This window comes from Pseudopodoces humilis, chromosome 5 (genome assembly GCF_049639895.1).
Source record: "Pseudopodoces humilis isolate 2021_Gansu_Grassland_sample_001 chromosome 5, ASM4963989v1, whole genome shotgun sequence".
NCBI lineage: Eukaryota > Metazoa > Chordata > Aves > Passeriformes > Paridae > Pseudopodoces > Pseudopodoces humilis.
Genome location: NC_142204.1, coordinates 70,753,361 through 70,781,075, shown reverse-complemented (window position 1 = coordinate 70,781,075; position 27,715 = coordinate 70,753,361). Strand labels below are relative to the sequence as shown.

General features: G+C 50.3%; 1 protein-coding gene across 1 annotated transcript in view; it reads left to right on the top strand.

Annotated features, from left to right (window-relative positions):
- Nucleotides 1-27,715, top strand: part of PLXNA4 (plexin A4) — a 423,238-nt gene that overhangs the window by 2,125 nt on the left and 393,398 nt on the right. The window contains exon 2 of the mRNA XM_088054749.1: nucleotides 23,349-24,612. Coding sequence (XP_087910875.1) covers nucleotides 23,434-24,612 — 1,179 coding nt within the window. The 5' untranslated portion in view covers nucleotides 23,349-23,433. The remainder of the gene's footprint in view (nucleotides 1-23,348; nucleotides 24,613-27,715) is intronic.

The following is a 27,715-nucleotide window of genomic DNA, read 5'->3' as shown; positions in this document are numbered from 1 at the left end:
CCGGGCTGATGATCAATCACGGTGCTGTAGGGAAGCATTCTCTTGACGATCGGAACTACCTCGCAGGCACCGAGGGCTGGTGTTAAATGTGCTGAGCCCGGCTGGGGAGGGACGCTGCAAACCCAGAGGGAGATGCTGAACTTCTCCGCAGGGAGAGGGAATATTTGAGCTTTTCCTCACGGATCCACCTGCCAGCATCCCTCCCCGCAGCGCAGAGAGCCCTGTCTGTGCTCGGCAGCCTGTGCATGAAGCAAAACCAAGGGCTGAGCAGAGGCTGGAGGGCGGCTGAGCTGCGCTGCCGGGAAGGCAGGAGCCGTCTCTGGCAGCCCCATCCCGGGGGGCTTTGGCTTGCTGGAACCGCTTTCATATCAATTCCTCTACTTTCGCAGGCTGAGGAGGGGGAGGAGAGATGCCGGCGCCCCTTTTGTGTTGCATCTTTTTCCTTTCGCTGAATCGCTTTGTCTCTGCCTCCCGATGTCCTCGATGCCGAGCGGTTGCGGTAAAACCAAGCTCCCTCTCGCCGTGCCGGGCTTGGATTGGCGTGAAGAGCCTGGCAAGGTCTTACGATGCTCGGGATGTGCTGCGGGTTAACGCCGTGTGGGAATCAGTTTCTTGCTTGGAAGGGAACCCTGAGAAGCTCCAGAAGGATGCTGGCGTTGTGGGCTCCTGCTCCACGCTGGGATCTGACCTGGGGAGGGTGCCAGAGGTGGGGCTGCTGAGTTTTGGAGTTAGCAGTGCCGGAGTTTGGGGCTTGGCATTGCCCATATGTGCTTTGGAGCAGGATGGCATGGTGACCTGCAAATCATTTGGCTCCTCTTGACATGATTATTATTTATAACCCCTCTAAAGTGGGGTCTCACATAGCTGAGACCCCAAAGTCTCATGTCCTGCACATGAATCCACCTCCCCACCCAGGGATGCGTTTTGGGCTGGGACTGTTCCCCCTAGTAAAGCTTGACTCTCTTACAAAAATCATCTGTGGAACCTTTCTGGCTCCCTGAAAGGCTTCAGAGGGCTCTTTCTTATTCCTTCCTTCTGGCTTGCAAGACTCAGGGAAGGGACAGCAGCGCTCCAGGCGCCCAAGGCAACGAGACTTCCCGTCTGTGCAGAGAGTCTGGGCAGCCACTGCCTTTCTGCAGGGCATCAGTGATGAGCGTGCTTCCCTGCGTGACTGCCTTCCTGTGAACAGTGCTTTATATCCCTCAGCTTTGAGCTCTCAAGGAGCCTGTGACAAAAAGAAAAAAGAAGAAGAAGAAATTACATAGTGCTGCCCACATGTTTTTCACTCAGGCTGTGAATGGCTTTAAAGCATAACCATCTACTCCATTCCCGTGGTGTGGGTCGGGAAACTGAGGCACGGGGCTTTGAAACATAATCATTTATTCAATTCCCATGGCATGGATGGGGAAACTGAGGCACAGGGAGGCGAAAAGCTCAGTCCACATTTGTTGATGAGGGATTCTCACTCACCGGCCTGAAATGCAAACTGAGCCCCAAGTGGTGATGAGAGCAGGGAGTGGTGCCCTGCCCTGCAGCCTGTGCTTCAACAGCCAAGAGCAGCCCTTGGGCAGAACAGGACATTTTCAGGACTGAACTTTTTTTCCAGTTAAAATGGCAAATGGGATCTTTGAAATGAGAAAGTATCATAGAATCATGGAATTACAGAACAGTTTGGGTTGGAAGGGACCTTAAAGATCATCCAGTTCCGATGCCTTGCCATGGGCAGAGACAATCAAACATTTTGGGTTAGAGAACTGGCCTGGGAGCAGCTGTGCTTTCACAGACCTCAGTCCCAGTGCCTTTAAAATTTGCTGCAAAATGTTTTTAATCACCTTTGGGAATGGAGACATCATGGCAAAAATGACGATCCCTACAGCCTGTGTGATGATTTCCTGTATCTGGCTTTCTCCCTTGGGGGATTTTGGACTCATCCCGAAGATTAGTCTGGGTTTTTTTGTTGGTTCATGAGCTCTGCAGGTTTGCCTCATCCTTAAGCAGTCGCACCTTGAAAGGGGCTGAGCAACCACCCAGGTAAGAGGTGCCAACTCTGTGTCCCCTGCCTCAGGGCCCAGGGTCATGTGGCACCTGTCCTGAACCCTTTCCTTGGTAAAAACCCCTCTGTGAGCCCTTAGAAATGCTCTGAAGGCCTTGAACAGGCACCTTTGGTTTGAAAACCCAGTGACCGCTTCATTTCAGACACCTGTAGCCCATCAGCTCCAGCTGCTGTGAACATTGCCAGGGACACGCTCCCTTCCAGGGTGATTCCTGGAGCCATGGAGCCTGGAGCCAATACAATATTCCCAGCTCTTCCCACCTCAAATACTAATGTTTGTAGAAGACACCAACTTCTCAGAGCCTGAAGACCTGAGAGAGAGCAGTGACTGGGTTCAAACCCCCACCTCACTATGCAGGTGGCTTTGACCTCACCTGGAGAGGAATCACTAGAGAGGGAGAAGTCATTAGCAGACTGTGACTTGCTTTTACCCCAGGCTTTGCTGCTGAGAGTTTCCCCCCTTTAAAAAAGTGTTTTTTAAATGCTTCATTTGATGAAACAGAAATCCAGACCCAAAAGTCTAGTGGCTGAGATTCCCAGGCTTCTTTTTCGTGGGGATAAATAAAACGTCCTGCTGAGAGTGGCTGAATTTGCACTTGTGAGCCAAAAGGGAGATGTTGCACCTCTGATTCTCCTGCTTTTCATGCCTGATCTCTGAATTTCCTTCCATCCCTGTTATCCACACCCTGATCTGCTGGGGCTTTCCCACCCAGCCATTGGCAATAAATTGATGGGATTTGACTGGCACTTGAATTTGCCAGGACGAATGTGTGGCTCTAATGCAGATAATACAGGTTAGCTTTCCATTACAGGCATTTGCATGATCTATACCCACACATTTCCCCTTTCTCTGCTCTCCTGCAAGGGCCAGAGGGATAAATCTTCATCCTGGGTGAACCCCTGCAGCCAAATGCACGTAAATGTTTGTGAAATGTTTGTGAAATAACGACCTCGGTGTTATTTCTCCTGGAGCTTAAAACATTCCACAAGGGAGGAAAGGTGAGGCTGGCGAAAGTGTTTTATTCCCAGTAGTGTTTTCCTGGGAAATAGTGAGGTGATGCTGGACTGGTGACCGCCTGTAGATGGTTATTTATTTATATTTATTTATATATTTGTTGATTTTTTCTGAATGAGGAACCCCTGACGCTCATTCATGCCGAGCCTCACTGGGGAGCGTCTGGGCGTTCCACCGTTTGGTGGCTCGAGTTGAGAGTTATAGGGATCAGGGGGATGAATTAGCAGTAAATCACAGCCTGGATGGCTTCGTCCTCAGCACTGACAAGGTTTAAATTAAAAATATCTTGCCGGGATGAGGCACTCGTAAGTCAAGCGCCGGTGTTGTGTCAGTCTGGGCTCGGCGGCGCGAGCTCAGCCCCTGTGGAGCAGGAAGCACAAGGACCCGCTATTGATTCCCAGCTGAACTGAGAGATTGCCACTTTGTTTCTCCTCTCAAATATTCTTTCCTTCCTTTCCTTTTCACCTCTTTCCCCGCCTGAAGGGAGGATGGTCACGCCGGGAAGTTGGGAGAAGCTTTGCGGATTCGCTGCACGTGCGGGTGGCCCTGTTTGACTTGGTTAGAGCATATTTGATTGTGAAAAGGGATTTATTTGTTTTTTGTGACAGGGGATTTGTCTATAATGTAGTGCTGGAAAGAAAACTCATTTAGAGACTAAGGAGGTGTATCCTGTTACAATTGCCTATTGATGGAATAGCAAGTGCTTGGTGTGCTACACAGCTTCATTTTACTTTAGGGAAACTTATCCTGGGCTGCCAAAGGGAGGCTTGGATTTGATGGAGAGCTGTCCCACGGCCCTCAGTGTGTTCCTTGGCTTCTTGTTTCCCCATCTATCAAGTGGGGGAGGTGTCTTAGAGTTGGCTGCCCCTTCAGCCACCACCTAATGCTGGTTTTGCTCTAATGACCATTAAATATTACTCACTTTTTTGTAAAGTCAGTAAAACCAGGGGGGCCTTGTTGGGAACTCACTCACCAGCCTTGGGAATGCTTCATGTCCATGGATAATAGTCACTAATGAGGATTGTCCCACCCCTGGGCAGTGTCACCTTCTGCTGCTGGCTGGGAAGAGGCTTTCAGAAGTGCTGAGGAACAGGAGGTTCCATATTCAAGGCAAAGGCTCTGCCCCCACAGCCCTACCAGGAAGAGGAGCTGGGAATACAACCACACCAATTATGGGGCTAATCAAAGGCTTGGCATTTTCTTTAATGGACAATCTAGGGAAGAAAAACCCCTGCCCAAACCCTGTGCCCAAATTAGGGTGGGCATGAGTTCCTTAGAAATTTTCGGGCTGTTTTGGGAAACTCCTTCTATTTGTCAGGGTTTTGGTGCAAATTTCTGGGTCTTGCTAAAGCAGAGCGACATGTGGAGTTTTGTAAGCTGTTCTCCTGACACGTGTAAGCGTTGGAGGGTGGGTATTTGCATGGATAATTTCAGGTATTTCCTCCTTCTGACTGTGCCTCATTTTTTGCACTCTGCCCTTCACGGTGTCCTCCTGGCTGGACAGAGAGGCTGTCCCCTGTCTCCTTTCCTTCCAGCCACCCTGGATCCCAGGACAGATTATGGGGGGGTTGCAATGACCTCGATACCTGGTGCTTTTGAGACTTCATACCCCCATCCCTCCTTGGATCCCAGGACTGACTTGGGGGATTGCAGTGACATCAGTACCTGGTGCTTTTGAGACTTCCTACCCCCATCGCCACTTGGATCCCTGACTGCTCCTCTCCACATCATCCAGACAGCTTCCCCAGTGAGGGCAGTGCTCAGGGACAACCTGGAGGGGGACTTCCTGCTCTCAGTCCCATCTGTGCCACCGCTGAAGCCACCTCTGCGAGGGCAGTTGCCTCCTCACCCTGAAGACGGCGGGATGAGCTCCGAGTTCTCCTGCGCTGAGCTGCTATGGTGATGAGTTGCTATAGAAACACATAGTTAGCATTATTATTTATTATTGAAAGGTGCCTCTTTTCATCCCTTAAAAGCAGGGTTGTGCCCAGAAGACCCCAATGCTGGGTGTGGGACACTGCCCACCCTGTCCATGTGGGATGGGGGGGTTAAGCTTCCCGGGAATGCAGGTTTATCCATGCTGGAGGCAGGGAACCGTGCTGTGCTGGCCCAGCAGGCTGATCTGGTTAAACAAATCCCCCCAATCCCCCCAGTATGTTCCCGTCACAGGTCCCTTCCTCCGTCAGATCCCTCCTTTGGAGGGGGATTTGAGCGGGGAGTTTCGTTATAATGAGCTTACTTATTTCCAAACTGGTAATCGCGTGTCACCATTTGGGGCGGAGGGCTGGCGCCGAGTTCTGTGGTGACATGTCTGTTCATCCAGCACAAATGCTGCATTCACAGAACCTTGGAGGCATCGCCTGGCAAATACCTGCTCTGATCTCTGCTGCTCCTCGTTGTTTGCTGGAGTCCCTCGCTGTCTGCAAGCCCAGCCCGCTGTGCTGGGAGGGAGGGAAGCTCCTCCGATGCTCCTGTCCGGGGGTCCTGCTCTGCTGAGCCCCCGTGGGCACCCAGCCCTGCTCAGGGCATCGCCCTGCCTGCTCTCACCATACCTTGCCTGCTGCTGTGGGTGGGAACCGTCCTGCTTTGGGGGGTTCTTGCTCCCCAGGAACGGGAGCAGGGGGTGGGAGCAGGTTTCCTCTGCAGGCTGGGTGCTGAGCAATGCGCTGGCTGGGGAGTCTGGCCAGCACATCCATTGGTTTTGGGAAAGCTCAGCAGGTGCAAGGGGGATGGATGTGAAGGGGTCTCCTGCCTGCAGCCACTGGGTTCACAGCTTCCCCTGGAAGCTGGCAGTGCTGCAGAGGTGGCTCTTCAAGGAAACCTCCCTCCTTCCCTCCTGCTATCCTTCACACCCTGGCAGCCCTGAGGATGCTGTAGTGGCTGCAGAGGGGTGGCTGGGTGGAGACAGGAGGATGGAGGGATGTCCAGGGGCACTGGGAGGACTGGGGCTGCTTTCCCTCTCTGGCTGGGGCAAGGGAGGGCTTGGCTTGGCTAGCAGCAGGGATTAGCTGTGCAGTTCTTTCTTCCCTGGAAATTGCCTAGTGGAAAGAAAAAATAGGGAAAAGGAAAGAAAAAAGGAAAACAACACAGCTTTTCTGGATGCTGAATGAACAACTGGGAGGTGAAAGTTTCAGGGCTGGTTGGAGCAGCTGCAGGGGTGGCTCAGCCCCTCCTCTCATGCCCTGCACAGGTGCTGCAGGTGCAGGGCTGGGCCCAGCTGCAGGTGCTCCCCTGGGAGATGGGGTGGGGAGGGATGCAGGTATGGCTGGACCAGTGCAAGATGCTGAGGGTATGCAGAGACTTGGGCTTGGGGAAATCTCTGCTGCTGCTTGCAGGGTGAGTTCCCTGAATTCCTCCGGGTCTCCACCTTCAGCAGCCTTTGAGGAAACAAAAGGAGGTTCTTTAAAGCACCTCCTCAGGCAGGAATGAAACACCTTCCTTTGCAGAGCCATCTCACTGCTTGAAGTCATTCCCTTTGGGCTTTGCATTTCCCTTCTCGGAAGCTCTGCTCCGTGCAGGGAGGAGAAAAAAAATTCCTGGGGTGCAGGAGCAGGGCTGAGGGGGATGGGGAACCTTCCTGGAAAGTGGGATGGAAATGGAGGAATGGATAAAGGGGTGCAGTGTAGGGGCCTAGGAGTGAATGCTGACCCCTCACTGTACCAGAGACCCCTGTAACCCCTCGTGTAGGGTCACATCCAGCCTGTCTGGCTTGTGGGGATGGTTGGGAGCATCCTGTGGGGTGGGAGGTGCTCCTGCAAGTCCTGCATGTGCCAACCCCTGCTCCTGGTGAGGGGAGGCCACCAGAGTGGGGCCTCTGTGAAAGGAGGGGAGCAGGCTGTGTCTTGGTTGGGTCACCCTTGTCCATGTGGGTCTGGAGGGTTTGGGTTTGGCTTCTACCACCCCTTTTTTTTCCACTCTGAGCTCCAAGTCATGGAATGGATTTGGGACCAATTTGGGAGTCTCTGTGGATCCCACCAGCCTTGGGACCATCCAGTCTCAGGTTTGTCTCCAAAAACCCACTGAGGGTAGAATCATTATGGCCACCTTTGCATCCTCTGGCTTTCCCTTCCTGGTCTCCAAGGTCACTCCCAGAGATCAGGAGCTGCTCACCTGGGCCAGGCAAGGGCAGGAGGCACCTTGGAGCTGCACCCTGTGCCTGGGTGAGGGATGCAGAAGGGTGAGCCACAGCAGGAGCTGGCTACTTCAACCAGCACCTCTTAGAGCCACTCAGGAGGGATTTTTTTCCTCCTTTATGATGGAGTTGCTGCCCTTGCCTGCCTGAAGCAAGGCAAACAGCTCAAGGGAATGCCTCTGAATGAAAGCAGCAACTTTTAGGACAAATTTCTCTGCATAATGTCTCAAAGAAAGCAAGGGGAGGAAACGGTAAGCGGGCCTAATTAGGTAAGTATTCCCCATTAGGAAGGGGAAGGAGCTATCAAGTCGATTTCCATTTCCTTCTTATTTTACATGCCTGATTTTTCCGCCTCTCCAGGAGGCGGTGTGTGAAGTAGGTCTCTCCTTAGCTTGGAGAAGTAAATAATCAGGACACGATGCGCTCCTGAAGCTCTTCCCGAAGCTTTCCAAATCTGGACTAAGCTGAGGATTTTTAGCATCTTCACCAGCCTTCCAGGAGCTTCCCAGATCCTTGAGACCTGGCAGGGACTTATTTCCCCTTCCCTGCTGGAGAACCAAGCTGGGCAGCAGGACTTGCATATTCCAGATGTCTTCTGCAGATGTTTCTCCCTGTTCCACCTATTCTGCATGGAATTTCTTGCCTCCTGGTTGCTTCCCAGTGTAGACCTGGCTGTGAGCGCATGGAGGTGTGTGGCTGCACGGAGAAATGTGATTGGGATGAACCCCTAAAGCACCACCTAAGCCCAGCGTGTCCCCATGTCCTCCTGGCCGTGTTTTACCCCCGAGTACCCAAAGCTGCTCTCCTGGCTGTGCTCCCTGCTGCCTCTTAGAACAACACATTGCAGCGTGGGCTGCAATTATGGAGCCATCAACGGGTTCTTGTGACACATTTTGGCGAGCACGGGGAGGCTTTGTGCACCAGCCTGCGAGGGAAGCTCTCTCCTCCCCCTGCTCCAGAGTCTGTAAGTGGTGTTATTAAAGGCTGTCGGGAGCTGCTGTCATTGGCACAGTCAATGGCTGACACAAGGCAGCCCTCAGACTTTGACTCATCACACACACACACTTTGCAATGCATGAGCCACGAAAAAAGCCCATTTCTCACCAGCATCACCCTTTCCCCAGCTGGCTGGGCCCTTTTCTGCATTCATTTCAGAGAAGAAGTCTTGATTGTCCTGCAGTGTAAGGAGGGGATTGGAGTTGCATCATGCTGCCTGCACGCTCCCAGCTCTCTCATTATCTTTTGCTGGAAGTTGTGATGCTTTTTTCCCTAAATACAACTCCATGCATCCATATATATATAGATCCTATGTGTGTGTGTGTGTGTATGTTTTATACATATACATAAAATACACATTTATATGCACATTGCTACACACAAATGCAAACTACACATGCTTTGGAAATGCCAATCTGTTCACCCTGCACTTTTCGCAGATCACTGCCAATTTTCCCTCACAGTTCAGGAAAGGTTTTGCAGGTCCAGATTTTTGGAGAAGGAAGAGCAGCCTTGCTGCAATAGCTGGAGTTAGGAGGGATTTAGGCAAACAAAAAACAGTTTTCCTTTTTCCTCCAGCATCCCTTGATCAGATGCTGCTGACAGAGAGATGTTTTCCAGCTTGTAGGAAGGAGAGAGAAGAAAGAAAAGAGTTTGAGGTTTTCCTCCACTGCAGAACTGGGAATAATTAGAGCAATTTTGGAAAAATCTTTGTGTCTGGGAATGTTCTCCAGTTGAGCTTGGCTGCCTTAGTGCTTTTCAGAAGGTGCTGGTCCAGGTCCTGCTGGTGCAAAGGAACCTCTGAGGGGCTCTCAGGGGTAGGGGATGATTGTGCAGCAATTCTCACCCTTCCCAGTGCCTCGGCTGGGCCCTGGCCACGAGCTCTCAAGTGGGGCAGCACGAGGTGCCACGAGCCTGGAGAAGGTCCCAAGCAGCTCAGAGCTCCGTGAAAATCTGCTTTTCTGCTCTCCAGTCCTTGGCTGTGGATGGGCACGTGCAGACGTATCCCTTATCCTGCTGCTTGATGCACAGGGGTCTTTGAGCCACATTTCCGCCACAAACTGCCTTGCTGGCTGCTTCCCTGCTCTGCCTCCCCTCCTTCTGGGTATTTATGTGTGGGAGGATAATCCCGAGGCTTCTCCAACACCTGCAGAAGGGAAAAGTGACAGCGAGATGCTTGAAGCCTTCTCACTCGGTGATTTGGTTTCACTCCGTCGTTGTCTTCTCTCCTGCCTTGCTTCTCCCTCCCCGGGAGGACAGGCAGCACAATCAGCTTTGTTTTATAATAAGCAGAAAGGTCTCCAGGTGCAGGGTTGTGCTCGCCTGTCTCTCCTCCGCTGCTCTCTGCCAGGGGGTGACTCTTTTTGCCACCCATAATTAGCCTCTCCCAAGGCCTGGCTGCTGCTGGGCTCAGGCAGAAGGTTTTACAGCCACTGCCTCTTCTCAAACACAGGGGAAAAATAATCCCTTCCTCAGCTCAAGGAGCAGGTTTTAAGCTGGTTCCTGCTGCTGCTGAGGCAGGGTGGCTGCAGGAGGGGCCCAAGGCAGGCCCTGGCCATGCTGGGATGGGGTGGGATGGAGGATGTGTGTGTCAGGCTCCCCACGCAGAGGAAGGAATCAAATATCTGCCCTGTCTCAAATGCCATGCTGGGCTCCTCTGGGACAGAGTTATTGGTGAGGAGGAAGCTGACCTTCTCCTGTGTTTATGAACTGAATCTCTGGTTCTCTTTGGGTTTGATTCCCCCCTGCCCCACTCCTGTTACAGAGTGCAATACTCCATTTCAAAGGAAATAACATTTTCTTCTTTCTCTTCTTTGCTAGGATTTTTTTTTTTTTTTAATGCTGCTCAAGATGAACAGGATTTCTTCCCCTCAGCCTTCCATGTTTTATCCTTGACTTGTCATGCTGGAAGTGGATGTTGCTTGCCCATGTTTTTAGGGGATGTTCCCCTGTTACAGCTGCTAAGGGTGAACAAATTCTCTTGGAACTGGGAAAAGACATAATTACTTTAGTAGTCAGACCCCAGCAAGTTTGAGAATTAAAAATTCTCCTTATTTCCCTCAATGCTATATGGATCTGTCCTTCTTCCTCCTGGCTGACTTATCTCCAGCCTGCCCTGGCACAGCTTTTGCTGCAAATCCTTTCCTGCAAGGGCTGGTCTTGAGCATCTTTAGAGCAAGTCCTTTGGAGCCCCATTTCCTTTTCCTTCCACTTCTACCTGAGGAGAGCAGAATTTTGGAAGCTCAAGAGCTCTGTCTCTCCTGTGCACAGGTCCCTTGGAGCTATCTGAAGGCACTTTGCTGAAGTTCAAAGGTGACTTTTGAAAACCTTGGCCATTGCATTAATGTGTGTATATATATATATATATTTATAAATATATATATATATATAATATCTGGTCTCTCTTCCCTCCTGTTTTCTTTCTCTGTCAGGAATCCAGCTGTGCAACATGTGGCACTTGTAGGGCTTGGAAGGCAGGAAGATCAAGCAAACAAAGCTTTCAGCAAGAAGAGATAAATTTCCAGAACAAATTCAAGCCACGTAGGCCCAGTCTGTTTTAGTTTTAAAGCTCTGCTGGTAGTGATGTGTGGGAGCTGTAGATATAAAGCCAGGGAGAGAAGAAGAGTTTATTTGTATTATTTCTGGCACCTTGGTAGAAAGAAAACCCCAGTTCTGAGTTCATGGGGCTTGGCACAATGTTTGTCTGCATGGTCTGGAGCAGGAAGCTGCCTGTTGAGCTCTGCCTCCGTGCATGGCTTGGAGGCAGAGGAGAAAAGGGAATTATCTGCCCTGACTGCTGTAACTGGAAGAGGAAAGTGCCGGATTTGTGGGGGTGTGTGGGATGCAGATGGCCCCAGAGGAGAAATATCTTGTTATTAATAAGCCACTGAATTGCGATAGCAATTTTACACCTGTGCACGCTGCCGCAGTTTTCATCTCGGCGCTCTGGCAGGAGCACAGCTGGGAGCTGTGGGGATTTCCTATTTCCTGCACAGACAGAGGACAGGTCACGGTTTGGGTACAGAGCTCTGACCATGGATTGGCTGCAGGGTTTGGTCCTGAGCTCCTGAGGGTGTTTGCTGACACTGACCTGGCAGGTGCTGCTGTCTCAGACCATCTCAGAATGGTTTGGGCCAGAAGGGATCTTAGAATTTTAGTTCCAGTCTCCCTCAGGGATCCCTTCTACCAGCCCAGGGTGCTCCATGCTCCATCCAACCTGGCTTTGGACACTCCCAGGGATCCAGGGGCAGCCACAGCTTCTCTGGACACCCTGTGCCAGGGCCTCACCACCCCCACAGGGAAGAATTTCTTCCAAATATCCAATCTAAACCTGCCCTCTATCAATTTAAAACTATTCTACCTTGTCCTAGTGCTTTTTTTCCCCCAAAAACCCTATTTTTTTTTTTTTTCCTATTTACTACTCTATATTTGCTTTACTAAGGTAAAAAAATATAAATAAGCCCAGAAGTGGCCCCTGGGTGCACTCCCCAGCTCTGCCCTAAAAAGCACAACAGCCCCCAGCACAAAACACTGCTCCTTTCAGTCTAATGCCACCACTAACAACCCAGATTTCATTTCCTTCTGCCTTTTTTCCTCTAGTCCAAGCTAAAGCATTACAGGCTCTAACTCTTGAGTCCAGGGCAAAATTCAGACCAGCCTCCTGCCTGAGTGCTGCCTCATGTCATTCAAATCCACCTGCAGCCAGTCCCAAGCTATGTCCCGGGCACACAGGAGCCAGGACAGGGCCCTGTGTGCTCCAGCCCTGCACCTGGGGCCCTGGGGAGGTGGAGCTCAGGTGATGCTCTCCAGGAGCAGGGAGGATGCTCCTGCCTCGTGTCCCAACAGCTGTGCCTGCATCCCCAAGGGTAAAGGTGCATGGGCTCAGGTTTACAGCTTTTCACACTGTTTGAGGCACTCCAAGTGTGGCTGTGGGGTCCTGTGAGGCGAGGGAAGAGAGCAGCAGGGCCTGTTTTGGGGAGAGTGGAGAGGTGGAGGCAGTGGCAGGTGAGGCTTAGGGGCTGGAGTGCACATTGGTACAGTACTTGTGGGCTTTGCTCTTTTAGCACCTGGGCATCTGCTTAACAGTGTTTCCCCAGGTCTTAAAACCTGTGTTATCGAGGCCTCCATTTCCTCTGAGCAGGATTTTATGAACAGAGGTGACCTTTGCACGCCCCCCGCATTAAAAACACCTCTTGTCTCAGCCACAGGTGTCCTTATCCTGTGTGAGCAGAGATGAACAAAGCAGATGGTGTTTGGATCTGGATTAAATTAGAGTTTTGCGTGCAGCTGGCTCAGCAAACAAATAACTTTCTTCTGGGTAGCACAACCCAGATCTCAGACCTCTCAGTGCAAACTGAAGTGTCCTTTGCAGCCTGCCCGGCTCACGCGCCCCTTCCTGCTGCTGGGTCTGTGTGTAACACCTGTCCTAACACAGCTAATGCTTTCTGATGATGGATCTGCAATTATGAGGCTGTGCAAACAGCTAAAACAATTGCATCACCCTCCCTGTGGCTGCTCCGGGGTGATTTGTGGAGCTGCTGATAGCGCTAGGCACGATTCGTGCGGATGAAGGGTCAGGTCCGCGAAGTGCAGGGCACCTGCAGCTTCCATCTGTGTCTGAGTGGACCAGGGGAGATATTTATGGGAGGAAAAGTGGAGATTTTGCCTTTTGCAGGTGTGTTCTGCAGCAGCAGCAAGCTGCCCACGTGGAGTAGTAGAACGTGCTGGCAGTGTCTCCTCTCGAGGCTGGTCAGTGTGGAGGAGCACAGGGATAAACTGCATAAAGATTTAGCAGCAGAGTAGCAGTAAAGTGCTCCTCCCTTCCTCTCCCCGGCCTCCCAGGCTGGGAGCCAGCAGCAGGACTCTGCTGTATCATTTCAGGACACGCTGGATGCATCCCTGCATCCCACAGCTGAGCAGGGTGACCACTGAACTATTTAAAGTCTCTCTCCAATGCCGACACTCGGGTGTGTAATGCAAATTCTGCTGATGCTGGTACAGTGCTGGCGCAGGGAATGGGTTTAGGACTGAGGGGAATTTGTCACTGTGAGCACTTTTGGGTGTGTGTCCCTCAAACATGCACCAAAGGAGAGAAGAACAGAGAAAACCAGAGGTGAAGGGAGTTCCCCCGGTGCTGCATGCGTGGCTCTGCAAAATAAAAGTTGTTGCTGTGGCACTGAGCTGGGAATTCAACACGAGGGGTGAAGATTTGTCTCTGCTTTGCTGACTCTGTGTGACCTTGGGCAAGTCATGGAATCACAGACTGGTTTGGGTTGAAGGGACCTTAAAGAGAATTTTGGGCAGGGACGCATTCCACTAGCCCAGGGTCAAGTTCTTCTCTGCTGATAAAGCCCAAGTGTTGTCTGATCCATCCTAGGAGCAGTGGAAAAGGCAAAACTTTTCCTTGCGATGTTTGTGCTATTAGATGTTCCACTTGGTCAAATTTAGACAGACTTTTAGCCACGGTCACAAGAGAAGGAGTATCCTGATTTTTTCTCCCTGCCCCAAAGCGTGCCACCTTTTCAGTGAGGCAGCAGGAAGAATCTAGCTGAGGTCAAATATAGGGGGGAAAAAAAAAAAAAAAGTTAAAATCTGTAACTTGCAAAAACTTTTTCCCTAATTTAGTTCTCAGCATTGCCCAAGTCATTCTGAATGCAACTTTCCACGGCGCTGGTAGCCTGAGGCAGACACTGAGCTCAGGAAATTGTCCCCTGAGTGGTTCAGGTCTGTCAAAGTAATGAGGACCTTAAAAGTGAGCCTGGGCACAGAACATGTCACACAACCTGAGCTGTAGGTGTTGCTGCTAAAGCTCACTGCAATTATGCATGCACACAGTGCTCTGCACGGGAACTGCATCATTTTGGTGCAAAAATGGATGTGTCTGTCCAGGGTGGAGTCGTGTATCTCCCTGCAAACGTGATCTGTGTGTGTACATCAGCTCCTTTCTAATCTGCTTGTTAACAGAGCATGTGATTATCTCCTCACCCATGTGAGCACTGTTCTGCCTCTGATCCTGGCCATAGGTGTCCTGGCCAGCCCAGCAGCAGCTCAAGACTCTCAGGAATGGTTTGGGATTAGTTATCCTGCAGCAACAGCCAGGCTGGGCTCTAAGAATAACTTTCCATTGGCCTTTGGATGTGTTGGCAGTAGCTGGGCTGCAAACTCACTGGAAGAGAAAATTAACAGCAAATTAATTATACTTTATCCACATTTTTCTTTCTGGAAGGGGGAGTTGAGTTTTGCTGCTGATTCTCTGCTTTTGTGGTCTTCCTGTGTCACCCGTAAATTGGGACATCACGGGGCTGTGGTGGGATAGATGTCAGACTGCTTTTTATTTTTTCTCTTCCCTTGAAATGCTCCCAAAGCTGCAGCTTATCAGGGCTTGTGTCCACAGTGCCTCATTACAGCTCTCAGCACAAAGAGTCCTTCCCCAGTGCTGCTGCTGGGCTGGAAATTGGGTCTCAGCTGGAAGTCTCTGCTTGGGCAAACGTGGGGCTCTCCCTCATCTCTCCTGCCTTTTGGCTCAGGAGCAGCTCAGCTGCCCTTCAGCCTGCTCAAAACATCCAAGTCAAGTGGGGACAGAAGCCTTTTTGACCAAAATGCTCTGAGGGGAAGTGTCTGAAGAGGACACATCTTGTTTGGTCTGATCTTGAGTGCTTCTTCTCGGGGAGCATCTTGCTCTGAATGCAGCAGCTGCACTGCCCTGGTTCATTTTGAACATCACAAAAAGTACTCTTATGCCAGAATGGTTAAAAATCATAAACAATTGCAATGCAGTTTTTATGGTATTTCTTGGGGAAAGCCAAGAAAAGCACACAGGAGATTAATATTAGTTTAAAAATGTCTATTTGATGCTATATTATTTGTAAAGAAGAGATCATGCTCTGTAACAATCTCACATCTGCAGAAGATACCTGGAATTTGGGACTGGTGAGCTTCAGAGCAGAAGTATGGACTTTTTATCCCTCTGGCATCCCTTCAAGTGCTCTTTCCAAGTCCTTGGAGGCAGCAGGAATAGACTACTTCAGCTGACACATGCAAGTTTTGAATGACCAGATTGGGACCTAATTGCCCTGGGTGCTACAGGAAGATGAAAAAAGATTCACCTGCTCAAGGACTGCAAGACAGGGAGCAGTTGGTGGAAGAGCTGTCACGAAGAAGGTAGAGTGATAAAATGAGCAACATGTGTCTGCCCAGGAGGTTCAGGGTGCCTAAAAACCCACCCAGAAGTGTTTAGGAATTTGGTCAGAGATAGGAAGTGTGCAGAGCAAGTGAAACAAGGGGGTGTCTAAAAGTTTCTTTTTCAGAATCTCCAGTCAATATCAAAATTCTGCTAATGGTTGCAGTAAAGTGCAGCTTTTTTTTTAGGGCTGGGAGAGCAAATGCCAGTCAGCACTGCTGCTTCCCAGGGGTGTGTTGGACTGGAGATCTGGCTGGGATTTGGGATGGCCCAGCCATCCCTGTTTTATGAGGATCATCTGCTCCCTTTAGCCACTCACAGGAGAAGCAGAGGGTGAAGAATTTGCTGTGTCAGATCTTTTCCCTGGCCCCATCCAGAGCTGGTGGCTGCTGCTCCAAAAGGGGCTGGATACCTGCCATAAATGAAAGGAAGAAATTTTATGCTGAGTAAAGCACAAAGAGAGACTCTGTTCTCGCCTCTGCTGCAAAGCCTGCATCACTGAAGAGAAATTATCACACCTCTGACTCTTCCCTCCCAGCAATACAGCACTGCTAACAGCATTTTCTTTATGTTCCCACTCCTGCTGTGTGTCCAGCCTATTTCCTGTGAGGTTTGGTGCAGTTGCAGGATTGATGGCCCTTCCCTCGGGGATCCTGGCTCTCCAGGAGCACACAGCTGTGCCCTGCATTAATCCCACTCGCCTGGCCACTTGTAAACTCTTCATTTGGGAGAAGTTCCCATTTAAAGTGCTGGTTGCTGGTCAGTGATGCCCATCTGGTTTGCAGAGTGCCTGATCCTGTGCAGCAAATCCACTGCTCTGCATCCCTCTGAAGCTTTATTTCCAAACCTTATTCCCCATCCCTACCCAGGCATTGAGCAACCAGGTCTATGGAAGGTGTCCCTGCCCATGGCAGAGGGCTGGAACTGGATGGTCTTTTAGGTTCCTTCCAACCCAAACCATTCTGGGATTCCTGATCCTGGTATCATCTCTGATTTTCCCAGCCCTGTTGCTTTTACTTTTTCCCTCAGACCACTCCGCTTCAGCTGTATTTTGAATATATAACAAAATCTCAGACTTTGAAGGCTGGGGATTCTCTGCTGGCTTCTTTGCCAGTGCTTTCCCCACCTCCAAACACAGATCTCAGTGCTCCCACAACCAGCTGATCAAGGTTTTGTTTCTTTCCTTGAAGCCCTGTGTTTTATCTCACGGAGATCTGCAGAGTGCAGCAGCCAGTGGCCACAAAGCCCCTGTGAATGTGGAGTGACGCTCCCTGCCAGCCTTTCAGGAGGCAGCTGAAGAACAGTGAGATTTGGCTCCTGGTGGATACACACAGTGTGAATTGCGAGGCTTCAGCCTGAGAGAGAGGACTTGAGTCTCACACATCTTCCCAAAATTGCCAGGCAGAGGGAAACATCCACCCATTGCCATCCAGAGCAAAATGAACTCTGCTGAAAGCACCTTCAGCCAGCAAGGAAACCAAACAGCTGCTTGGGGGCAGCTCATGGGGAAAGTCACAGACCCTTCCTTGCTGTGTTAGGGCTCCCACCTGAACCAGACACAGCAGATTTAGATTTCTTTTGGGTTTTTTCAAGAGCCCCCAAAGCCTCGAAGGGAATGTGTGAGCATAAGCTGAGCTTCTGAGGAAGGAAATGCCATTTTCCTCAAGGCTGTCCTAAAATGCTGGGATGGATAGAGGAGCTGGGGAGACCTGCTGGGATGAAACCCAGTTCATTTTCTTTTCAATATTCATCACTCCTTTAGGGGCAGAGGCTGTGTTTATTCCTCTTCGTGTCTAGAGCTCACCAGGGTCTCCTTCCCAGTGAATTGCTGTCCTGGTTTCCACTGACATAAAGTTAATTTTCTTCCTGGGATGGCGTGTTTTGGATTTGGCATGAGAATCGTGGTGATAACACACTGATGGTTTTAGTTGCTGCTAAGTTTAAACCAACTCCAGGACTTTTCAGCTTCTCATGTCCTGACAGGGAGAAGGCTGGAGGTGCACCAGGAATTGGGATACTGCTGACACAAACTGACCAAAGGAATATTCCATAAAATTTTAATTTTTTTGGCCAATCTGGCACTGCCAACCCTGTGAGAGCTGCACCTCAGTGAAACACAGCAGAGAAACTCTTTGTGCTGGGGAGAGTAGAGTGCCAGCACTGTGTGATGGCTTTCCTGGGAACAGGAATAAGACTTTGAGACAGAAATCAACCTGACACTCTGGCTTTTGGCAATATTTCCCTCTTCTCAGTGCCCTGGACCTCTGTGATCTCACACACACAAAGTGGGACCAGCCAAGTTAGGCACTGCTGTGACATGGGTTGCTTGAAATCAGTGACCTTGTGTGCTCTTGCTACAACAGTTTGTTTGTTGGGGGGGTTTTATGTCCCCAGTTACTGTGATAAGGAATCATTTTCATAGATTTGTCCTCAGGATACTTTCAGGAGGCTGGGAAATATTGTTACCTGTGCCACATCATTGAAAGGTTGGGTCCCTTCCAGTTCAGGATGTTCCATGATTCCACAACACCCAGCCTTGTCTGCTCCAGAAAAGAGAGTTTAACTCGGGTCTTTGGATTTGTAGCGTATTCCCATGACCTCAAAACTCCATTCTTGTTTCTGTGATGCTGAATATTTGTATTTCTTCACTCGAGTCTCTGTAGCAAATTCCTGGAGGAGCTGAGAAATTATTACAAACCTCTCTGCTCTCCCTTCCAAGCACAGAGGAGCACAGCTCTGACCTGCTTTTGCTGGTAGAAAACCAAGTTGGAAATGCACGCAGAAACAACATCCACATGCAGTTTTATCACATGGGAAGAGCTGGGAAAAAAAAGAAACAAGTCCCACTCATGGCATGTGCTAATCCCATAATTTAATACTCTTCTGGCACAGACACAGGCAACAAGGTGATGGGCAGCATCTGAGGGCCTGAGAGGAATAATCTGTGTGATGAGGGAAGGCTGTGTTGTCCCTCTCTATCCTAATTCCCTTGCAAACAAACCATCCTGAAATTAATCTCTTTATTTGGGACAAGCGGCAGCTTGTGCAGGGATCTGTTCTTTTTGGTGAGCTCCAAAGTAAAGCTGCTCTGGTGTGGGGTGTCCCCAAAGTGAGACTTGCCTTCAGCTTGGACAGGTTGTAAGTTCAGGGAGAAAGGATTTAGCCAAAGTTAGAATCCGCTCTTTGTTGGGGAAGCTGTTGACAATGTCACTCTATGGGTTTTCTTACCATGTTGGCTCCCAAAGAAAAGCTTTTATCCATGGTAATCAGGGTTTATTAAAGGAAACCATGAAAAAAAGTCTTTAGATGAGATTAAAGGGATTGTGTAGCTGCACTTGGTGCTGAATCGCTCTGTGCTGGCTCCGGCGCTGGGCATCTGCCTCGTCAGCATCTCTGCCCGGCCTCCTGCATCCCGGGAATGAATAGCCTGAGTGCAGGAAAAGCAAACACAGGAGCATGCTGCCTGATTAGCTGGGCTTCATTAACCACCCTGGCACTGCCCAGGAGCCCTGGGTGCTCCTGGCTTCCTCCCAGCCAGGTGGGGAACTCACCGTGTCCATCCTCCAGGGCTCTGGGGTGCTGCCAGACCCACTGTCCACGAGGATGTGCTGAGTTTTCCCTCCCTCCCAGAGCTGTTTTTCAGCTCATTTTGGTTGTATTCAAGGCCTTAAATGTATTTTTGCTCTGAGTTGGACTCAGAGTGGGATTGCTTCTATGACTTTCTGTATCCAGGCTCTTCCTGCTGACTTTGTGCTGGCCCTGCTGCCACGTGGCTGTGGCAGGGGACCTGCTGATGAGGCTGTGTCTAACACCTTTAGTGGCAGGAGGGCTGTGTGTGTGTGAGGGAAATGCTGCTGTCTCACGTTCAGCCAGTGACGTGTTCCTTTCAGGAGCCGTCTCTGGAGTGGGGTGGGTTTGTCCCAGACTCCGGTACAGGGACGTGACCATGGATTTTGTGAGGCTGTCAATCAAAACTCAGCTCTCCCAGCTCTCTCTTTCCCCTCTCCCTGTACACTTCCTCCCGAGTCCTCCCCTCTCTCTCAACTGACAGATCAGTCCTTTGTGTTCTCTTTATTCCTGATTTATTCCTACTTCCTCAGGCATAACTCATCCTTGACTTTGTCCCCTTGAATGCTGCTGCACTGTGAGGATGTATTCATCATTCCCTAACTTTCCCATCTAATAATCAGAGTTTTGGAATTTTGGAATGTTTCTTCCTCTGAGACTCTTTGACATCCAAACTTTTCTTGTCCAGGATCCCATGCATTTACCACAGAGTTTCATGTTCTGGAGTCTTGGGATTGTGTCCTGGAGATCCCTGAGCAGAACCAAACTGCAGCCCTCAACTCTGTGGTCCCAAACCTTTGCTGGAAATGCTGAGTGACAGCAAAAATGTAACCAGACTGTGGGGTAGCCCCCTAAGGTGCTGTTCTCCAGGAGGAAACCAGTACTTTAACCAAGCTCTGGGAATTCAAGGCATCTTCTGGGGAATGTGTTATGTGCAAGCCAAAAAGCTGCGATTCCACTGGCAAGACAGTGGTGTGACACCTCCTGTGGGTGCTGACCCTGAGACCTTCCTCTGCCATGGATGGGATCCTGTCTGAGACAGCTGGATTTGCTCTGTGACCTTCCCAGGGACCTTGGATGTGCTGATGGAGAGGCTGCTGTGGCAGGAGCCACGTCGAGGGATGATCTGGCCTTGCACAGGAGCCCTGTGTGGTGGCTCACAGCATCACTGCTGGCCACGTCCCCAGTGGAAAAGGCAGTTTGGGTTTATTTTGGAAACAGCCAGCTCAGAGCCTAAGTCCAGCCCTTGCTGGCTGTGGCCTTTTGTTTATTTGCTTTGTTTCTAGAATATAATTACTCTCTGCATGCCCATGGCACTGTATTATTGCCTTCCCAGCTGCTGTGATTCCTGCCATCCAGACATAGGCAAAAAAAAAACCTTCCACAACCCCCTTCTCCTTGGTGCATCCTCTGAGGGGTTGTACAAACCCTGCTCTATTCTGCAGGCTAAACATCCAGGCCTCCTTGCCCCTGACCTCTGCTGATATTTATTAATTAAGCCAAATTATAAATTATAGCCCTCAGAGGTTCCAGGAGTGATTGGGGCTCCAGGACAGAGGGTACAGGGTGAGCAGCATGAGCAGATGGGAGAGGAGAGAGTGCCAGCAGCAAGCAGAGAGAAAATCCTGCTCCTAGGATCACTCAGATGGCTGCTGGAAGATGGCAAAATAGCCCCAGGCTCCTGCTCTCCCAGCTTTGTCCCAAAGGGCTGCTCCTGTGCTTTCAGACTGCTGATGCTCTTTCCTCTGCAGGTGAGCTTCCTCCCCCGTGAGGTTCAGTGTTTTGGAAAACACCCCTGCCTGCTGTAAAGCCTTCCTGGAGTTTCTCACTGGAGTCTCTCTGGTTTCCAGATCAAATTTACTGTCTTTACCTGGAGGGATCACAGAATGGTTTTTGGGTTGGAAGGGATCTAGCAAGGTTCTCCTCACCATTCCCTTCCTCTCTGAGTGATAGCCTGACCTCAAATCAATTCCCACCTTCATGGGCCTCAAATAATTTATGCCTGGAGTCTGTCTCTTCTCATTTTGTCTTGACTGTTTGGTTTTTAATCCCATTTTTGCAGGTGCAGTGTCCTGGTGCTGTGGTGAATTTTGGGCAGAGGGCTGCTCTTGGAGAGAGGGGTGCTCAGCACCTCTTCAGTCTCGGGGTTGCAGCAGTTCTCATTTCCCTGCCCTGCAGCTCTGCTGACTCTGCAGAGCAAAATTCAGTACAATATGGGGGTAAAACAGATACCTTTTTAGTAATACTTGAAAAGAACAATTTCTTCCTAGATCTGCCTAGTTCCTGATCAAGCCAGTGCCTGTTAGAAATGTGGATCATAACTCATCATGGTGTTCAGGGTCACCACGTGATGTTTCTGAACTCAGGACTCAAACAGGGACAGCTTCCCTCTGCTGCTGCTCTCTCAAGGATGGGCTCCTTTGAAAGAGGAATGGTTGTGTGGGGAGAGCTCATCCCATCACTGCTCCATCCATCATAATAAAGGTTATTAAAAGCCTACGTGACCAGCCTGCCTATCCCTGCAGAGCTCGAGAGGCAGTCCTGCAAACTCTGCACTATAAGCTAGGTTTTATTAAATATTTGCTTGACCAGAGAGGCAAAGCAGAACAGGGTAAACATGACTAAAGTAAATGTGGGCTGACCTTTGTCCGTCATCCATCCAGCGCCTGCGGCTGCTGCGGCAGGGAGGGCAGCGGGAGGTGAAGGTGATCCTCCAACAGCTTGGAAATTCTGGCTGCTGTGCGACAATTTTGAAATATTTGGGGTGGCATAAAAATGGTGGCTGCTCTACAAGCCCAGACCTACTCTCTCCACTGCCAGATCTAATCAGCCTACAGGTCAAAAGAATGTGGGATTTATTCTCTCTATTATTTTTTTAAGTAAATTTTTCCGTTCCACCGGCGTTAGCAGAGCTGCACAGATCTGAAAAGGCTGCACATCCAGACCTGTGTCACTGTCACATCTTCCTCCCTGCTGGGATCTGCAAACAGGGATTTTTTCCTTGCCTCCTACTTGTGCGAGCCTGGCTGTCATCACTGGTTACACCCCTGACTTCAGCAAAGTCACTCTGTGACAAAGGGGTTGGGATGGAGCTCTGTTTGGCTCATGTTCTTTTTAAAATCAAGAGCAGCTTTGTAAAGTTCTGCTCTGGGTGACAGAGGGATGAAGGGCCTGGCCACCAGGTTTGTGTGGTCAGCACTCATTGAGGGGCTTGGCTTGTGAAGTCTGAGCTGGTAGAACTCCATCCCCACATGCTCTGTGAGGCAATGAAGGGGTAAAGCTGTTCTTGGTACAGAAGCAACCAAAAAAAGTGACGGAAAAGGGAGCAGATGGATGTGTTGAGTAGGAAGAGGTGTTTCCGTGGGGCTTGGTGATGTGCCCACCAAATGTTTGAACCTCATACTGCTCCCATCACCATGGTTAAAACCTGGGAGATTTTAAGGGACTGAGTGGTGCAAGGAAAGCCTCTCGCCTCTCTTTGGAAAGGTATCAGGCTGGTCCTTGGGTCATTGTTTTTTCCTACTTCAGGGTGCTTTAGGCTTTATCACTGCGGGTAGATAAGCAGCCCCTTTCTCCTCAGACACCTGAGATTCCCAGGAGAGCTGGATCTCTTTTAGATGACGTTTCCTTGGCTGTGAAGTGGGTGGAGAGTGTGAAGCAGGTGGAAAGTGGTCTGTGGTGAGAGCCCAGGGGAGGGAGGACACCCAGTGCTCCCTTCACTCCCAGCCCACTGCAGATGTGGCAGTGACAGCTGGCACACCACAAGCCCTGGGCCTGCACTCCAGGCTGGGCTGGCGTGAGGCAGCTTTGAGCTGGCAGCCACAGAGCTCCTGCCCAAACAGGCCCGTTCTGAACCGGGGTCTCCATGAAAGGATGTTAATGTCACACCAGAGCTGGCTCCTTCCCGGCAATCTTCAAGGGCTGTGGGAGAGCTCAGCATCCATCTGGCCCCATCCCTGTTGGCAGATTCCTGACCTTCTCTAGGCTTCAGTGCCTCGTCCAGAAGAGCAGGATAATAATCCTTCTCCAGTTCTGGCATCTCAGATAGCAAATACACACTTGGGTTGAGGCTGGCAGTGCAAACAGCAATGCTGGGTGATGTTTTTGCCATTACCCTTCTGCACTTCCAGTCAATATTTATGCTGCACAGTGGGGCACGTGTGTGTGTAATGGAGAGGGAAAGGGTGCTGATTTATTACTGTGCTGTGTGATTTCTGCTTTTTCTCCCAGCATCTTTTCTGTCAGGAGGGCTCCCTTTGTGCTGGTTTTAAGTAGAGAGCTCAGAGTGGAGAAAGGGAGGATTAGCAATTAAATACGCTCTGATGATGGCATGGTTGTGAAGGAGGGAGGAGGAAGGAATACTCCATAGTAATGTACTTTTGTTTCCTTTTTTCTTTGCTTGTAGGACAGAATCTGCCAAGGAATTGGTGTTTTGAAGAGTTTCACAGCGTTTAATCCTCGTTGCCTTGGGAATACAAACCTCTCTAATCATGTCGCCGGCCATGTGGAAATGGACTTGCCTGGTTTCTCACCTCCTGCTGTCCACCACAGTGTCACCTCTTGGCAGACAGCAGCCACCCCATCCAAAGAGGCCCTTCATCACCTTCACCGGGGAACAAGCAGAGGGAAACTTCAACCACTTGGTGGTGGACGAAAGAACTGGGCACATTTACTTGGGGGCTGTCAACAGGATCTACAAACTCTCCAGTGACCTGAAGGTCCTGGTGACCCACGAGACTGGTCCTGATGATGACAATCCCAAGTGCTATCCTCCCAGGATAGTCCAAACCTGCAATGAACCCTTGACGCCCACCAACAACATAAACAAAATGCTCCTCATAGACTACAAGGAGAATCGGTTGATAGCCTGTGGGAGTCTGTACCAGGGCATCTGCAAGCTCCTGAGGCTGGATGACCTCTTCAAGCTCGGAGAGCCCTTCCACAAGAAGGAGCACTACCTCTCTGGGGTGAACGAGAGTGGCTCTGTTTTTGGAGTCATTGTTTCTTACAGCAACATGGATGACAAGCTGTTCATCGCCACGGCCGTGGATGGCAAACCGGAGTATTTCCCCACCATCTCCAGCAGAAAGCTCACCAAGAACTCCGAGGCTGATGGGATGTTTGCCTATGTCTTTCATGATGAGTTTGTGGCCTCTATGATCAAGATCCCCTCAGATACCTTTACCATCATCCCCGACTTCGACATCTACTACATCTATGGCTTCAGCAGCGGGAACTTTGTCTACTTCCTGACTCTGCAGCCTGAGATGATCTCCCCACCTGGCTCCACCACAAAGGAGCAGGTTTATACCTCCAAGCTGGTGCGGCTTTGTAAGGAGGACACGGCCTTTAACTCCTATGTGGAGGTGCCCATTGGCTGTGAGAAGAACGGGGTGGAATACCGATTGCTCCAGGCTGCCTACTTGTCCAAGGCTGGAGCCATCCTGGCCAGGTCTCTGGGCATTGGCCCTGAGGATGATATCCTCTTCACAGTCTTCTCCAAGGGGCAGAAAAGGAAGATGAAGTCCTTGGATGAGTCTGCTCTTTGCATCTTTGTCCTGAAAAACATCAACGACCGCATCAAGGACAGGCTTCAGTCCTGCTACAGGGGAGAGGGGACATTAGATCTGGCCTGGCTCAAGGTCAAGGACATTCCCTGTAGCAGCGCGGTAAGTGAGGCCCCTGAGCACCCCACCTTGCCCTCCTCATATATTAACAGGTTTTGTCTTCAGAAAACCAGCCTTCTCAACCCTCAAAGCAGAGACCAAGGAACTGAGACTGCCTTGTCCCAGTCCTGGCTCTGCCTCCAGCTCACCACACCACCCAGTTTAACCAGTTCACGCCCCAGTTAGCTCATGTACAAGCTGATGGAGGTATTGGCAGACATGCTGTGTTTGCTGATGAGCTAAACCAAGGGCCTTGGGATATTTAGGAGGAATCTGCCTGTTGTAGTTACTTTGTGGTGCAAATCACAGAGGTGAAATCGCTGAGACCCAAGTGCACTCTTGGCTCAAACCTAAACCAAAACAGGGCCTAGAGATGTCAGTGGCTTGTGCCAGTTTGTGTGCTGGTGTAATTTTGTTTCCCTGGGCCAGAGCTGGGGCAGGATTTATTCAGGGAACTTTATGAAGCCAGGGCTTCATTTCTTCCAGGGCTGAGAAGCACTGGTCATTAACCATCAAAGCCCCTCGCCTTCCAGTCTCCAGCCAGCTCTACACTGAGAAATTAAGGCCTGGCTGCAGATCAAGGATTAAACACTGCAAGATTTAAGGGCAGGACTGGGGAAGAGGCTGGTCTGTCTGACCTACAAATGGTCTGAAGAAATTGCCTCGGTTTATTCCGAGTGCCATTGCAGGAATGTGCACGGGGCTGGCTTTGATAGCAGGCACAGACATGGGCATTACAGCCGGCACCGCACCCGGGGCTGCAGGAGCCGCTTCCCCAGGCTTTGATTCCCATCCTTAATTAGCTCTTTCAAGTGAGAGGCGAGTTTGAGTCTGAGCAAAGGGAATAGGGAGAAACGCCAGAGTGCTTTCCTGCCCCTAATCTCCAGGCAGGCAGTGCTCAGGATATGGGATTGCTCCTTTGTGCTCAAGCCTTGTTTGCTGGGGGATTCTTCTGATGCTCCTTGTCGGGACAAGGACGAACCACGAGGAATGTGGAGGGGAGTCTCATTGCAAGGACACTGATCCTGCCTTACCCTGCCCTAATTCCCCTTTACACCCCTCAGTGTCCTTGCTTGACCTTGCCCTGCTCTCATTCTCCCACACTGAAGGGACAAGTCCTTGATTTTAGTTGGGATCTCTTCTGCCTAGACCCACAAAGCTCCCCGTGGAGCTTTGCACAGGAAAAAGGCTGTGCCCAAATCTGGCTTTGATTTTTTTGTTTAGCCGCAAGGCCTGTGCACATTCAAAGAGCTGCCTTTAGATTTAAGCTGGGAGCTTCCCACTGGAGTTTCTTTCCTGGGCTCTTAAGCCTCTCCATGCATTTGCATATTTGCTCTGCTTGTGCTCCACACTAACATTTGCAGTGCTGGACCTCTCCAATTAGGAAGTTTGAAACCTCTCAGTCCTGCCTTCTGTAGCTTTAGACAGGAGCAAAAAAGGCCAGCAGCTTTCTTGTATCCCATGGGGTGAGTCCCAAGCCAAGAAAACTGATGTCAGACTGAGTAAGGACAGGACTGCAGAGGCAGTGTGCACGGTGCGGAAAAGTGTTAGAGCATATTTATGAGTGTATGTCTTCACTGTGAATCAGAGACACGGCAAAAGAACCTGGAGAAGCTTGAATTCAAAGCAGGAAGTCTGAAGAGTGTAACTAAGTAGGCTGTCCTCTCCTTAAATGAGCCTACTTAGAGCTGCTGGCAAGCCCTGCCTGAGATCAGCTGTGCTGCCTGAGGGAAGAGGTATTAGTGACTTGGCTGCTGAAAGGGGTTGCAGAGTCCAGCCACTAAGCTTGGAAAATATTTGATGGTTGGTGAAGTATTTTGGAGGCTGGATGTGTGTCTGTGAGAGCCTGGTCTCCTCTGCTGAGGTCCTGCTTGCCAGCTAAGCCCCAGCACTGCTGCTCTGCCACTTAGCACATGTGTTAGAGGCAGCTCTAAAAACAATTACAATGCCATCAGTGAGCCTTTCCCCGGGTTTGTGTGGATGGCAAATGTTTCTCTGCTGGTGCAAACAGAGGTTTAACCTGCCTAAGGTCCAGGCTGGAACTGAACTTCAGCTGTGCTGCCCTGCCTTCAGCAGCTGAAATCCTATATGAGAACAGGTCCAGCTGATGTGCTGGGCACTGAGCATTTCAAAGTGACAGAGGAGAGACTTGGATTAGGTGTTAGGGAGAAAATCTTTATACAGAGGGTAGTGAGGCATTGGAACAGCTTGTCCAGAGAAGCTGTGGCTGCCCCAGGATCCCTGGAAGTGCCCAAGGCCAGGTTGGACATCAGAGCTTGGAGCAGCCTGGGATAGTGGAAGGTGTCGCTGCCCATGGCAGGGGTTGTCACAGGATAATCTTTAAGATCCTTTTCAACCCATCATTCTGTGATTCTTTGTGGTATTAGCTTTAGGACTGAGGATCTGGGTTCACTGCACTGTCCTTGCCTATCAGGTCTGGCTTTTAGTAACAAATATCCTTCTAATATTTCCAGTATTTCTAACAGGGCAATTACTGACTCAAAGGGGATCCACATGATGGGATGTGTCTACATGACAGGACACTTCTGCTCCTGCCTTGGTGCAAGCCTTGCTCAAGGCCATTTCAGGGCAAGAGAAATCTGATGGAGATCATTCCCAGCACTCTCCTAACCTGCAAATGTGCACACAAATAATTCCAGGGATGCAGGGGAGCAGTGTTCTGGCCCACTGCAGCAAAGTCTGTAGCTCCTCTGGTCAGACAGCTTGGTTACAGCTGGAGCTGAGAGACTTGAGGTCAGGAAAGAGCTTGGCTGGACAAACTTTGTCTCATGGTCAGTACTCAGCAGGAGGCATTGGGTCCCCTGCAGGGTTGGATGTCCTGGAGACTTGTCCCAGTCTGGTTTGCAAAGGTCAAGAAAAAGTCAAAACCAAAAAAGCTCAGTGTGACAAGCCTGTGACTGCCCCATGCCAAGTGCCTGCTGTAGATGTCAGCAGTGTGGTAGCAGAATTTCTAGAGTGGGAGAGGTGAAGGTCCAGAGATGAATGGAGAATCCTCAATGTTCATTCCTCTCCCATCCCTGTGTTACAGCTGTCCTCCCATTCATCTTCAGCATAAATCAGAAAAAAATGATAGATTTTTATGTCT